The sequence below is a fragment of the Gobio gobio genome (assembly GCF_949357685.1).
Source record: "Gobio gobio genome assembly, chromosome: 10".
In the NCBI taxonomy this organism is placed as follows: Eukaryota; Metazoa; Chordata; class Actinopteri; order Cypriniformes; family Gobionidae; genus Gobio; species Gobio gobio.
This window is the reverse complement of record NC_137116.1, coordinates 10,670,692-10,683,434: the sequence shown is the minus strand read 5'-3', so window position 1 is coordinate 10,683,434 and position 12,743 is coordinate 10,670,692. Positions and strand designations below refer to the sequence as shown.

Sequence of the window (12,743 nt, the reverse complement as noted above, 5' to 3'; positions counted from 1 at the left end):
TGTGTGTTGTAAATATAATTTATTCTGAAGCAATATTGTATGTAGCTTATTATAGGCTTAGACGACTTGTTCTGAGCAGGTGATGTCAGTGAACAGGCTCTAAAACTGTTGGCTAAGTTACAGACACTCATTAAAAACTGATGCTGGTTATCTGGGAAACATTCTCTAGCAGCAATCAAATTGTCATTGTTTGTGTCAATTTGTTGTAACATTAAAACCAGAGATTATGACTTACTCTGTGCTCAAAGTGATGCTCAGAGCTCCAGTGGTTTCCTCTGTGAGTGAGGATGATGGTGAACAATTCCAGGATGCTTTTTTTTCATTGGTTGTTGAGTTAAATCTTACCCAGATACATCAGTGCTATTTTCTGATCGGCTATTGTGTAGCCTCTTTTTTTTTTTTTTGATTGGCTGATAAAGGGCAGGGGAGACGCACTTTCCTTCCTGCCCAGTTCCATAGAGAGAGCGGCGCGCCAGATACATTTTGGGCGCTGCGGCATATTAAATATATGATAAATAGTTTTTTCTGCATGAGAAATGCAATGTGTGGCGGAAGTGCGTGACAAAAGACCGAAATGAGTGACTGTCACGCTCAATGCGTGACACTTGAGAGCCCTGGCTATTGTGTCTGCGCTAGCAATTTTGGGCCCTATGAAAGATTATGATGTTGGGCCCCCTACCGCGCCAACCTAGCTATCCAAAATCTTTGTCTGCAATTTAATAATACTGACCAATTAAGCTCCGCTCGCTCAACCCAGAATGCCCCAATTGGCTGATGAAACATTGATTAAAATTAAGATAAAATTTATACGAAATGAAATGTACTTTAAAGAAAGGCTTTCTACTAAACAAAACTTAATGAAGTGGTCAAAATCATGTCGGACCCACTCCATGTCTCCTGGCATTGCGCATCTTATGATGCACTCTAAAAAAAAAAAGGTTCTATATGGCACCAAAAATGGTTCCTCGTCATATAAAGTGTTGGCAAAATGTATATGAATTTCTAAATTGGAAGTGTTTAATAATAAAAAAAATTTACGTGTTGAATAATTATTTCCCCCACTATATAGACAGATCAACAGTGACAGTGAAGACAATTTCTGTTTAAAATAAATTGTTCTTTTGAACTTACTTTTTTAACATCACAATCTGTTTTCAACATTGATAATACACCCACCCCCTATTGTTGAACCTATTGTTCTCTCTCTCTCTTTTTCTTTTAGCATTGACTAGCCTATTTGCACATTAAAAGGAGTTATTGTCATTTACGCATAGTCTAAAACTTTATTCACACTGGCAGACGTATTGTAAATTTATATAGAATACATTTCTATTACTGCTACCTAATAATCATAACATTTGAACATTTCACATAAAGGTTCAACTTTATACTCTTATGCCAGGACAAAAGAGGGCGCCAGAACTCAGAGTCAAACCGGAAGACTAACGTTCATCACGTGATCGAAACGTGTGTAGCAGGACAGCAGCCGAGATGTTTTGGGTTAAAACAATCCTGTCAGTTGTATTTTAAGTCATTTTTATTTCTAATTCGTCGTTAAACTCATCAGCTACTTGTTTTATAACCCTGGTTTAGAGTTTTATTTATTTAAACACGTCGTTGTCCTACGTCTTCACTCTTGTTTAAATGAATTACACCCAATAGGAAGCACTTAAAGGTTTGTTTATATTTGTTCAGTTTCATACTGTTTTAAAGTCCAGTTCATCTCTAAAATGCTCCTATTCTCTCAAATGCTTCCTTCACACAGTCTCTGAGAGTTCTTTAAGCCTTTCAGACACTGAATTTATTTCAGGTATTAGTTTGTTTAAATTATCCGTAAACGAGTTACAAAATCTTGCATTTCTGCTAATAATCACTATGATCAGAATTCAATACAACAACTATGCTTTATAGTTGTAGAACATTATACATTTTTATTCTGTAACATGTTATTTTTGAAAATAACTTAGAATATTGTGTTAATAAAATATTCAAAATTACTATATTTTAGAAGGACCATCACCACTTTCCCCCAGCCTAAACAACATTAAACATTTACGTTCATTAAGTGGAAATATTCCTGTTTAAACTGTTATGCCAAGTGCTGAAAGGGTTAAATCAGGGGGTTCAATCTTTTAGAGGACCCCAACAATATCATCATCATCATCACATTTGAAAAGCACATTTTTTTTATTTTGTTTTTCATGTTTAAATATAAAATGTATGTTGTAAAAAAAGCATGAAACATTTTTTTGGGAAAATATTTAGTTTTTATTATGTTACTTCTACTCACTACAATACTGTACTAGATGTAGCTGTATTATGTATTTCTTTGAATCTAGTTTTTAAATCAATGTAATTATTTTAATCATTTTATTTTATCGACCTAATTAGTTAGTTTAGTCTTATTTTTTATTATTCATATATACACACACACACACACACACACACACACACACACACATATATACACATACACTGCCATACAAAAATACAGCACAAAAAAAAATTGAAACAACTTTTTTTTATTTGAATATTTCATTTATTCCTATGATCAAAGCTGTATTTTCAGCATCATTACTCCAGTCTTCAGTGTCACATGACCCTTCAGAAATCATTCTAATATGAGGATTTGATGCTCAAGAAACATTTGATTCTTTTTATTATCGATGTAGAAAACAATTCAAAAGGACAGCATTTATTTTAAGAATTTAATACGATTTTTTTTGTTGCAAAGAAATTAAAGAAATTAATACTTTTATTCATCAAGGATGCTGAATTGATCAAAAGTGACAGTAAAGACATCTATAATGTTACAAAAGATTTCAGTTTCATTAAATGCTTCTATTAATAAAAGATTCTATTTCAAATAAATGCTGTTCCTTTGAACTTTCTATTCATCAAAGAATCCTGAAAAAAATGCACACAACTGATAATAATCATAATAAATGTTTCTCAAGCAGCAAATCCTAATATTTGAATGATTTCTGAAGGATCATGTGACACTGAAGACTAGAGGAATGATGCTGAAAATCCAGCTTTGATCACAGGAATAAATTATATATTCAAAAAAAAAGTTATTTTTAATTGTAATAATATTTCACAATATTACTGTTTGTTTTGCATTGTTAAATAAATGCAGCCTTGGGTGGGAATAAGAGACTTATTTTAAAAACAATAAAATACAGACAGATCCCAAACTTTTGAACGACAGTGTGTGTGTGTGTATATATATATATATAATATTTTGGGGGCGGTGACATCTAAAAGAGTGAAAAAATTGCTCTGATATTGTTCTGAAATGCTCTGCAGTGCGTCGTCATCATGCCCGTCCAGTGCAGTAACTGCGTTCAGAGACGGGCCGTGCTCAAGCGGCCCAAGACTGGACACTCCCTCTGCAAGGACTGCTTCTTCTGCGCTTTCGAGGAGGAGATCCATCAAACCATCGTGTCTGCCGGACTCTTTAATCGTGGGGAGACCGTGGCCATCGGCGCCTCGGGTGGGAAGGACTCTACCGTCCTGGCCCATGTGATGAAGGTCCTGAACGAGCGCTATGATTACGGGCTGAACCTTCTGCTGCTGTCGGTGGATGAGGGCATCACGGGTTACAGAGATGACTCCCTGGAGACGGTGAAGAGGAACCAGCAGCAGTATGACCTGCCGCTGAAGATCGTGTCTTATGAAGAGCTGTACGGCTGGACGATGGATGCCATCGTGAAGCAGGTGGGCTTGAAGAACAACTGCACTTTCTGTGGTGTGTTTCGCAGGCAGGCGCTGGACCGCGGAGCCATGATGCTGAAAGTGGACAAGATATGCACAGGCGAGTAATGTCAACTTTTTTCAACTTGGGTAAGATTGCATTTCGATTATTTCAAGGTTGTTAGTTCACCCAAAAATTAAAATGATCCCATAATTTACTCACCCTCAAGCCATCCTAGATATATATATGACTTTCTTTTAGTCATATTCATCTAGGATGGGATCATTTCATTTGTGGGTGAATTTTTTTTTTTTTTTGTTATACAGTGAGGAAAATAAGTATTTGAACACCCTGCTATTTTGCAAGTTCTCCCACTTAGAAATCATGGAGGGGTCTGAAATTGTCATCGTAGGTGCATGTCCACTGTGAGACACATAATCTAAAAAAAGAAATCACAATGTATGATTTTTTTAACTATTTATTTGTATGATACAGCTGCAAATAAGTATTTGAACACCTGAGAAAATCAATGTTAATATTTGGTACAGTAGCCTTTGTTTACCATTACAGAGGTCAAAAGTTTCCTGTAGTTTTTCACCAGGTTTGCACACACTGCAGGAGGGATTTTGGCCCGCTCCTCCACACAGATCTTCTCTAGATCAGTCAGGTTTCTGGCCTGTCGCTGAGAAACATGGAGTTTGAGCTCCCTCCAAAGATTCTCTATTGGGTTTAGGTCTGGAGACTGGCTAGGCCACGCCAGAACTTTGATATGCTTCTTACAGAGCCACTCCTTGGTTCTCCTGGCTGTGTGCTTCGGGTCATTGTCATGTTGGAAGACCCAGCCTCGACCCATCTTCAATGCTCTAACTGAGGGAAGGAGGTTGTTCCCCAAAATCTCACAATACATGGCCCCGGTCATCCTCTCCTTAATACAGTGCAGTCACCCTGTCCCATGTGCAGAAAAACACCCCCAAAGCATGATGCTACCACCCCCATGCTTCACAGTAGGGATGGTGTTCCTGGGATGGTACTCATCATTCTTCTTCCTCCAAACGTTTAGTGGAATTATGACCAAAAAGTTCTATTTTGGTCTCATCTGACCACATGACTTTCTCCCATGACTCCTCTGGATCATCCAAATGGTCATTGGCAAACTTAAGACGGGCCTGGACATGTGCTGGTTTAAGCAGGGGAACCTTCCATGCCATGCATGATTTCAAACCATGACGTCTTAGTGTATTACCAACAGTAACTTTGGAAACGGTGGTCCCAGCTCTTTTCAGGTCATTGACCAGCTCCTCCCGTGTCGTTCTGAGCTAATTTCTCACCTTTCTTAGAATCATTGAGACCCCACGAGGTGAGATCTTGCATGGAGCCCCAGTCCGAGGGAGATTGACAGTCATGTTTAGCTTCTTCCATTTTCTAATGATTGCTCCAACAGTGGACCTTTTTTCACCAAGCTGCTTGGCAATTTCCTCGTAGCACTTTCCAGCCTTGTGGAGGTGTGCAATTTTGTCTCTAGTGTCTTTGGACAGCTCTTTGGTCTTGGCCATGTTAGTAGTTGGATTCTTACTGATTGTATGGGGTGGACAGGTGTCTTTATGCAGCTGACGACCTCAAACAGGTGCATCTAATTTAGATAATTCAGAATTCTAGCTGATAGACAGGTGTTAAAAAACTTATTTGCAGCTGTATCATACAAATAAATAGTGAAAAAATCATACATTGTGATTTCTGGATTTTTTTTATTTTTTAGATTATGTCTCTCACAGTGGACATGCACCTACGATGACAATTTCAGACCCCTCCATGATTTCTAAGTGGGAGAACTTGCAAAATAGCAGGGTGTTCAAATACTTATTTTTCTCACTGTATATTTCCATTTTCAATCGATCGTTGACTATTCAACATTGTGGTAATTCTAAGATCATCCTCTACTGACCAATAATACTAAACATGAGATCAAGTTAAAATAAAGGAGAGTAGACTCTAATATTTCCTTAAATTCACTTATTGGAAGGATGATGAGTTAATTATTGATATCTGGTCACTTACGGTCATTTTAATTTGGGGTAGCAATTGTTTAATATCCAAATAATGTCACAATGCAAAAAATAGTAGTATAAATGTTTCTAAAGTAATAGGCATTTTAGTTGAAAGAAAAAAGTATGTGAACCTGAATCTGTGAATAATTTTAACAAAATAAGAGGGATCATGCAAAATGCATGTTATTTTTTTAATAAGATGTGTCACATAATTTTTTTTACATATAGTCCACAAGACAAAAAAATAGCTGAATTTATTAAAATAACCCGTTCAAAAGTTTATTAACCTTTGATTCTCAATACTGTGTGTCGTTCCCTGATGATCCACGGCTGTGTGTGTGTTTTGTGATGGTTGTTCATGAGTCCACTGTTTGTCCTGATCAGTTTAACTGACCAACGTTCTTCAGAAAAATCCTCCAGATCCTGCAGATTCGTCAGTTTTCCAGCATCTTCTGCATATTTGAACCCTCTCCAGCAGGGACTGTATGATTTTGAGATCCATCTTTTCACACTGAGGAAAATTGAGGGACTAAAACACAACTACTAAAAAAAAGTTCAAACAATCATTTATGCTCCGGAAGTAAACCCGATGCATTAAGAGCTGGGGGGTGAAAACTTAATGAAGGTAAATTGTACTTAATTTGTCTTCCGGGAAGCATGCAAGTATCTTCTGTTGCTTCTGAAGGGCAGTACTAAATGAAAAAAAAAAATTATATTTAAAGGAACACTCCACTATTTTTGAAAATAGGCTCATTTTCCGAGTCCCCTAGAGTTAAACAGTTGAGTTTTACCGTCTTCAAATCCATTCAGCCGATCTCAGCATAGATTAGCATAGATCATTGAATCTGATTAGACCGTTAGCATCTCGCTCAAAAAAATGACCAAAGAGTTTAAATATTTTTCCTGTTTAAAACTTGACTCTTCTGTAGTTACATCGTGTACTAAGACGACGGAAAATGAAAAGTTGTGATTTTCTAGAGCGATATGGCTAGGAACTATACTCTCATTCCTGCGTAATAATCAAGGATCGCTGCCGTACCATGAGTGCAGCGACGCAATGATATTACACAGCGCCTGAAAATAGGCTAACTTCCGTCAACATAACCAACGTGACAACCTGCTTGCACAGAGAGCGTGCTGCATAATATCTCTTTGCTATTTTTTTTGAGGGAGATGCTAACGGTCTAATCAGATTCAATGATCTATGCTAAGCTATGCTAAAAGTGCTACCGCCAAACCCGTAGATCGGCTGAATGCATTCGAAACCGCTAAAACTCAACTATTTAACTTTAGGGGAGTTGGAAAATAACCTATTTTGAAAAATAGTGGAGTGTTCCTTTAAACAAGAGAAAATAAGAAAAATATCTTCATCTTGTTCAAAAGTTTTCACCCCCCGGGCTCTTAATGCATCGTGTTTCCTTCCGGAGCATCAGTGAATGTTTGAAGCTTTTTTTAATAGTTGTGTTAGAATCCCTCTATTGAATGTGAAAAGATGGATCTCAAAATTGCTGGAGAGGGTTCAAATATGCAGAAGATGCTGGAAAACTGAAGAATTTGCAGAAGATTTTTCTGAACGTTGGGCGGTTAAACTGATCAGGACAAACATTGGACTCATGAACAACCATCACAAAACAAAAGAAACAGCCGTGGATCATCAGGGAACGACACAGTATTGAGAATTAATGGTTCAGAAGCAGTCAAAATGTCTTTTCATCTCAGAAAAAAACTAAATGAGAAATTATTTGTTTAAATATTGTTTAAATGTAAAAAAAAAAAACTTTTGAACGGGGTCATTTTAATAAATTCAGCTATTTTTTGTCTTGTAGACTATATGTAAAAAAAAATGTTTTATGTAAAATATCTTATTCAGGACAGTACTAAATAAAAAATCGTTATCTTATTTTGTTAAAATTTTCACAGATTCTGCAAGCGGTTCACATACTTTATCTTGCAACTGTATAATTATAATTTTTTGGGGTGAAATATGACCTTGAAATGTTTTGTTTCATGTGGTAAAATTAGATTGCACCTACAGAAGCCTAAGCCTTATTTCTAAGCATTTATTAATATTATATTTTATGCGTTTCATGGACAAATGGAAACAAAAGCATTTTCCTAGGCTGACAGGTAGCCTGACGTTTGTTTTGTTTGTGTAGGTCACAATGCGGACGACGTGGCAGAGACGGTGCTGATGAATGTCCTGCGGGGGGATATTGCACGCCTTCGCCGCTGCACCGCCATCAGCACGGCCAGCGAAGGAGAGGGTGCCATCCCGCGCTGCAAGCCGCTTAAATACGCCTACGAGAAAGAAATCGTCCTCTACGCCTATTTTAAGAAGCTTGATTACTTTTCCACAGAGTGCATCTACTCGCCGAACGCCTACCGGGGTCACGCCCGCGCCTTCCTCAAAGACCTGGAGTCCATCAGGCCCAGCTCCATCATAGACGTCATCCACTCCGGGGAGACGCTCTCCATAAAGGAAGGGGTGAAGATGCCGGTCCAGGGAACGTGCTCGCGCTGCGGCTACATCTCCAGTCAGGCCTTGTGTAAGTCCTGCGTTCTGCTGGAGGGCCTGAATCGAGGCTTACCCAAGCTGGGCATCGGGAAACATCACCGTCTGCACGGGAAAATCCTGGCTCAGGAGCCTCTGACCGAGCGGGAAGAGAAGAAGCTGAAGCCTGTGGACTTCTGACACAGAATCAAGGCTAGATTTTTAAAAACCCGACACTTGAGTTGTTTTAAGATGTAATGTGAGATGTTTTCATTTGTTTTATTCAAAGTGTGTCCGTCTCCAGCGATTGTTTGAATTTCACACCCAGGGAACTGAATGTAACGCATCTTGTGTTGATGAGCAAATTACAAGCTTTGCCATTCAAAACCAGAGATACTCGTTTTAAAGACAAACATGAACTTCCTTACGCCACGTTCACAGCAGGAGAAACATTTCAGATGCTTGTTAGTTTTTTTTTTACATTTAAACAATATTTAAACAAATCATTTCTCATTTAGTTTTTTTCTGAGATGAAAAGACATTTTGACTGCTTCTGAAATTGCATACGCTCTTGAATAGGTTTAAATAGTATGAATGTCTGTAGTATGAATTAATGTTGCCATCACTGCCATTCATAAATTCTCTCCCGTGGCCTCATGGGATAGAAAAGTGTCCATTATTTATATGCACACCTCAGAATCTCGCCGGAAGTAGTAGGTCACACGGGTGTACTGTGAATTCTGACATGCTACTTTTGTCACATACTGTTTTTCACCTACTATATAGTAGGGAAGTTTGTGATTTCGGATGCAGCCTTTGTTTCCAGTGAGAAGTTTTCTTGAGTTTGCGACTTGATAATAAAGACACTTTATTGTTGTATTTAACTGAAACTCTTCTGTGCTGGACATTCACATAATACATTCAGAGGGTCATGCATTGCATTAGATCAAGTGTATGTGTGTCTCAAATGCTGCAGGATCTTTCTCTTCACTAACTTCAAACATGCTGAAGAACAATGGTTACACTTTATTTTGATGGTCCAATTCAGACATTCCACCAACTATAAGTAACTTTGCAGCTACATGTCAGCTAGCAGTCATAGTATTAGTAGACTCTGCTTAAAGGGTTACTTCAGTGATTTAGCATTAAGCTTTGTATTTAAACTGGGTCGTTTATGTAGTAGAAATGTGAAATTATTTTTGAATTTGGTGCCTTCTAGACTGAAAAGACAGAAATTGTATTTTTGTCTCATGGGGATGAAAGACAACAACTCCCAGAATGCACTTGCTTCGCTGCGGCTCCACCCCAAGTCGGTTTCATTTTTATAGTAATACAATCATTTAATTCAGCTAGAGAATAAACACTACAATTAAAAACTGCGGGTTGAAAACATGGGTTGAAAACATGCGGAACAGCTCCCTCTACTGGCTGTAGTCTAGGCTCTGGCAAAAAAATCCTCAGATGATGCAAAATGACGATTTTTGCGTCATTTGAGAATTTTTTCCAGGAATAAAATGCATAATTCTCAAAAAAAGAAGAAAAAAAAGACATCCATTTGTGGAACTTTTTCACAATAAAAGTACAAGACGTGAAAAAAAAAGAAAAAAAAAAGCATTATTCTCTCGTCTCAGGGGGATATGAGGGGGGGAAAGTACCATAATTAGAATATACTACCGGGTTTCTACTGATACAAAGCTTAATGCTAAATCACTGAAGTTACCCTTTAATATCTACTAACACTTTATTTTGATGCTCCTCAACAGTTGACAAGTAGTTGGAAAGTTGCTTATACACTGTAAAAAAAAAAAAAAAAAAAGTTGAGTAAACTTTAAAAAATAAGGCAATTTATCACATTCAACTTAAGTTAACTCAACTAATCCACTCCAGTTAAAATCAACTTAAATTCTTTTGTTCATCTGATAAGTACCAGGTAATCTATTGAACTAAAAAAAAAAAGAAGCCAACTTGAAAAAAATAAGGCAACATCTCACACTCAACTTTTTTAAGTTAACTCCACTAATTCGCTAGCCTGGATGCCAGCCGAATTTAGCCCCGCCCACAAAATGTTTTGCTCGGGCAATTCGGTCTGGACTCGCTCCATAGAGGAGGAATTATGCCCGAACAGAAACTGTTCGGACCAATGAAATTGTCAGGGCGGGCTTTAGACGATGATGGACAGATGATCAACAGTAACGTAATCATCCACGTCATCGAAGGCTCTTGGGTTGAATTTGCTCTTATCCTAAACGGAGAACTTGTTCGTATATGCGTTCACCTTTACTATTTCTCTCAGAAACGATGATCGTGTTGGTAAGTACTCTGTGTATCCTTAAATTATTTTATTACTGCCAAAGATCGTTTACACTCATGTTTTTCTTGTAACGTTACTTAATCATGCGTGCGTGCAGACAGGGTTTCCAAGTGTTTTTGCAATGTCGCGCACAATTGCTACTCAAAACGTTTGGTTGGCAAAATATGTTATTTTGGCAAGGTTGCCTGCTAAAATTCGCATTCCTGGGTTTATATAATCACATAATTGGGGTCGCTTCAACCCGCGGACATGGAGAAAAACACGGACTTGGTAACAGTGCAGTTGAGTTCTGTTGACATTTGACAACTAACGTTACGTGTCGCTCCGTTGCTCTGATTGGTTGTGGGTCTATCCAATTGAGGTCTTTCCTGGCTCGGTTGAAACACGCCCCATAATCAAAGCTCAATGGAGCGGTACCAGACTCAAATTCTGACTAGAATTGAGTATGGCCACGCCAGGCTACTAATTCGCTCCAGTTAAAGTCAACTTAAAAAAGTTTGTTCATCTGAGTACCAAGTAATCTTTTGAACTCAACTTCATGTAAAGACGGGAAAAAAAGTTGAGCCTACTTGAAAAAACAAGGCAACTTAACACATTCAACTTTTTAAGTTAACTCAACTAATCCACTCCAGTTAAAATCAACTTAAATACTTTTGTTCATCTAATGAGTACCAGGTAATCTATTGAACTTAAAACTTCTTGTTTAGGATTTAGCGATGCAAGCTAGCCTGGCTCCGCCCTCCTACGTACTTCCCCTCAATTCAAATTTTCCTTCAGTACGTCGTCTGGGTTTGTGGTATATTTGCTGGTTTTCTCCGATCAAATTTTAACCGGTCCAATCAACGAACAGAGGGAGTGGCTGAGAGCGATGGCGTTGATGTTGTGTGCTAGTTTGAGTTGTAGTTCAGTAATGGCAGCGGAGAAAATGCGAGCGAACCCATTCATTTCGTTGTGGCAATGCTGCCGAATATCCAGAAGTTAAAACAATCTTTGCTGAGCTTTGTTGGTGGCCATGATGTTGTGGCCCTCCTCCCCACAGGGTTCGGGGAAAGTTTGATTTTCCAGCTGGTGGTCCGTTAGTGGTGAAGGAGTTGGCCTAGGCGAACGCTAGCGATGCTAAGCCGATAGTTGTTGTCGTCTTCCATACCCCGACCAAACGTTAGCGATTGGTTATGGCAGATCCAATAGTTTTAAACTTCAACAGAGTACCCGCCTTCAAGGAAGTAAACGCTTGTCAATGGAGAGTGGCCAGACTCTCTGTACAAATGAAATGTACAAGAGACTGGTAAGACCAGGCTAATGCAAGCAGCTACAATCCTTGCTTTTTGAACAAAAGTTTTTAAGTTGACTTTACCTGGAGCGAATGAGTTGAGTTAACTTAAAAAGGTGATTGCGATAGGTTGCCTTGTTTTTTTTTATAGATTTGCTCAACTTTGTTTCTTACAGTGTAGTTAGTAGAATGTCTAAAGTGGACTATTAAAATAAAGTGCAGATCGAAAATGTATTTCAAACGGCTGGTGTTTGTGTGAATTTAGTGGATGTATGAAGTCAGCTCTCAAGTTCACACAGATGAACTATGAGTAGACAGAATCACATTCACTATCAACATGTTCCAATAACCACAAACATTACGCAATACTAACTCATGTGCTCTAATTGGTCATGAACATATTTTTTGGATCAATTTCATGACTGATAAGCTAATTGCCTTTCATTATCATTATTGTAGTGCAAAAAAAAATCTCATTGAAGTGTCAGTCATATATGTATTGTACTGCCATTGCTTTATGCACATTTACATTAATTTGCTTACATTGCAGACAGTAGGCTACTTGTCAAAGGGAAATTCTATAATTGTTGTGAGGTCACAATGTAAAACAATTTCTCATTTTCCTCACACATTGGCAAAACAAATTAGCCTAAATACAAATGACAAAAACGAATGAATAGTTTAATGAAAATTCGTACATATAGCCCATTTAAAACAAACAAAATAATTAAGGCAGATAGCACACCTACAGAAGTAGTTTCCAATATTCTCTCCGGAACATTTGATACGGTTTGATCCAACCAAATGGAAAAATGATGATCTCCAAACAGAATTAAGTAGCCTATAAGGAATAACAAAGTTATTTATATATAATATATAAAGTTACAAATAAAAGTAACGAAAATAAAATGAGAACATATACACTATAT

At 37.8% G+C, this 12,743-nt stretch overlaps 1 protein-coding gene across 1 annotated transcript; it reads left to right on the top strand.

Moving 5' to 3' along the window:
- The first annotated feature begins 1,439 nt into the window (after window positions 1-1,439).
- Window positions 1,440-9,824, top strand: ctu1 (cytosolic thiouridylase subunit 1 homolog (S. pombe)). The gene is made up of 3 exons (XM_079826421.1): window positions 1,440-1,675; window positions 3,310-3,817; window positions 7,899-9,824. Exons 2-3 carry the CDS (start codon window positions 3,322-3,324, stop codon window positions 8,432-8,434), a joined length of 1,032 nt encoding a protein of 343 aa, XP_079682547.1. The 5' UTR covers window positions 1,440-1,675; window positions 3,310-3,321; the 3' UTR covers window positions 8,435-9,824.
- The last annotated feature ends 2,919 nt before the right edge of the window (window positions 9,825-12,743 follow it).

Bases quoted from the DNA above. Each gene is read 5' to 3' on its own strand.
- ctu1 (XM_079826421.1), top strand. From the start codon at position 3,322: ATGCCCGTCCAGTGCAGTAACTGCGTTCAGAGACGGGCCGTGCTCAAG. The intron at 3,818-7,898 runs GCGAGTAATGTC...TTGTTTGTGTAG, and splicing joins AGTGGACAAGATATGCACAG to GTCACAATGCGGACGACGTG.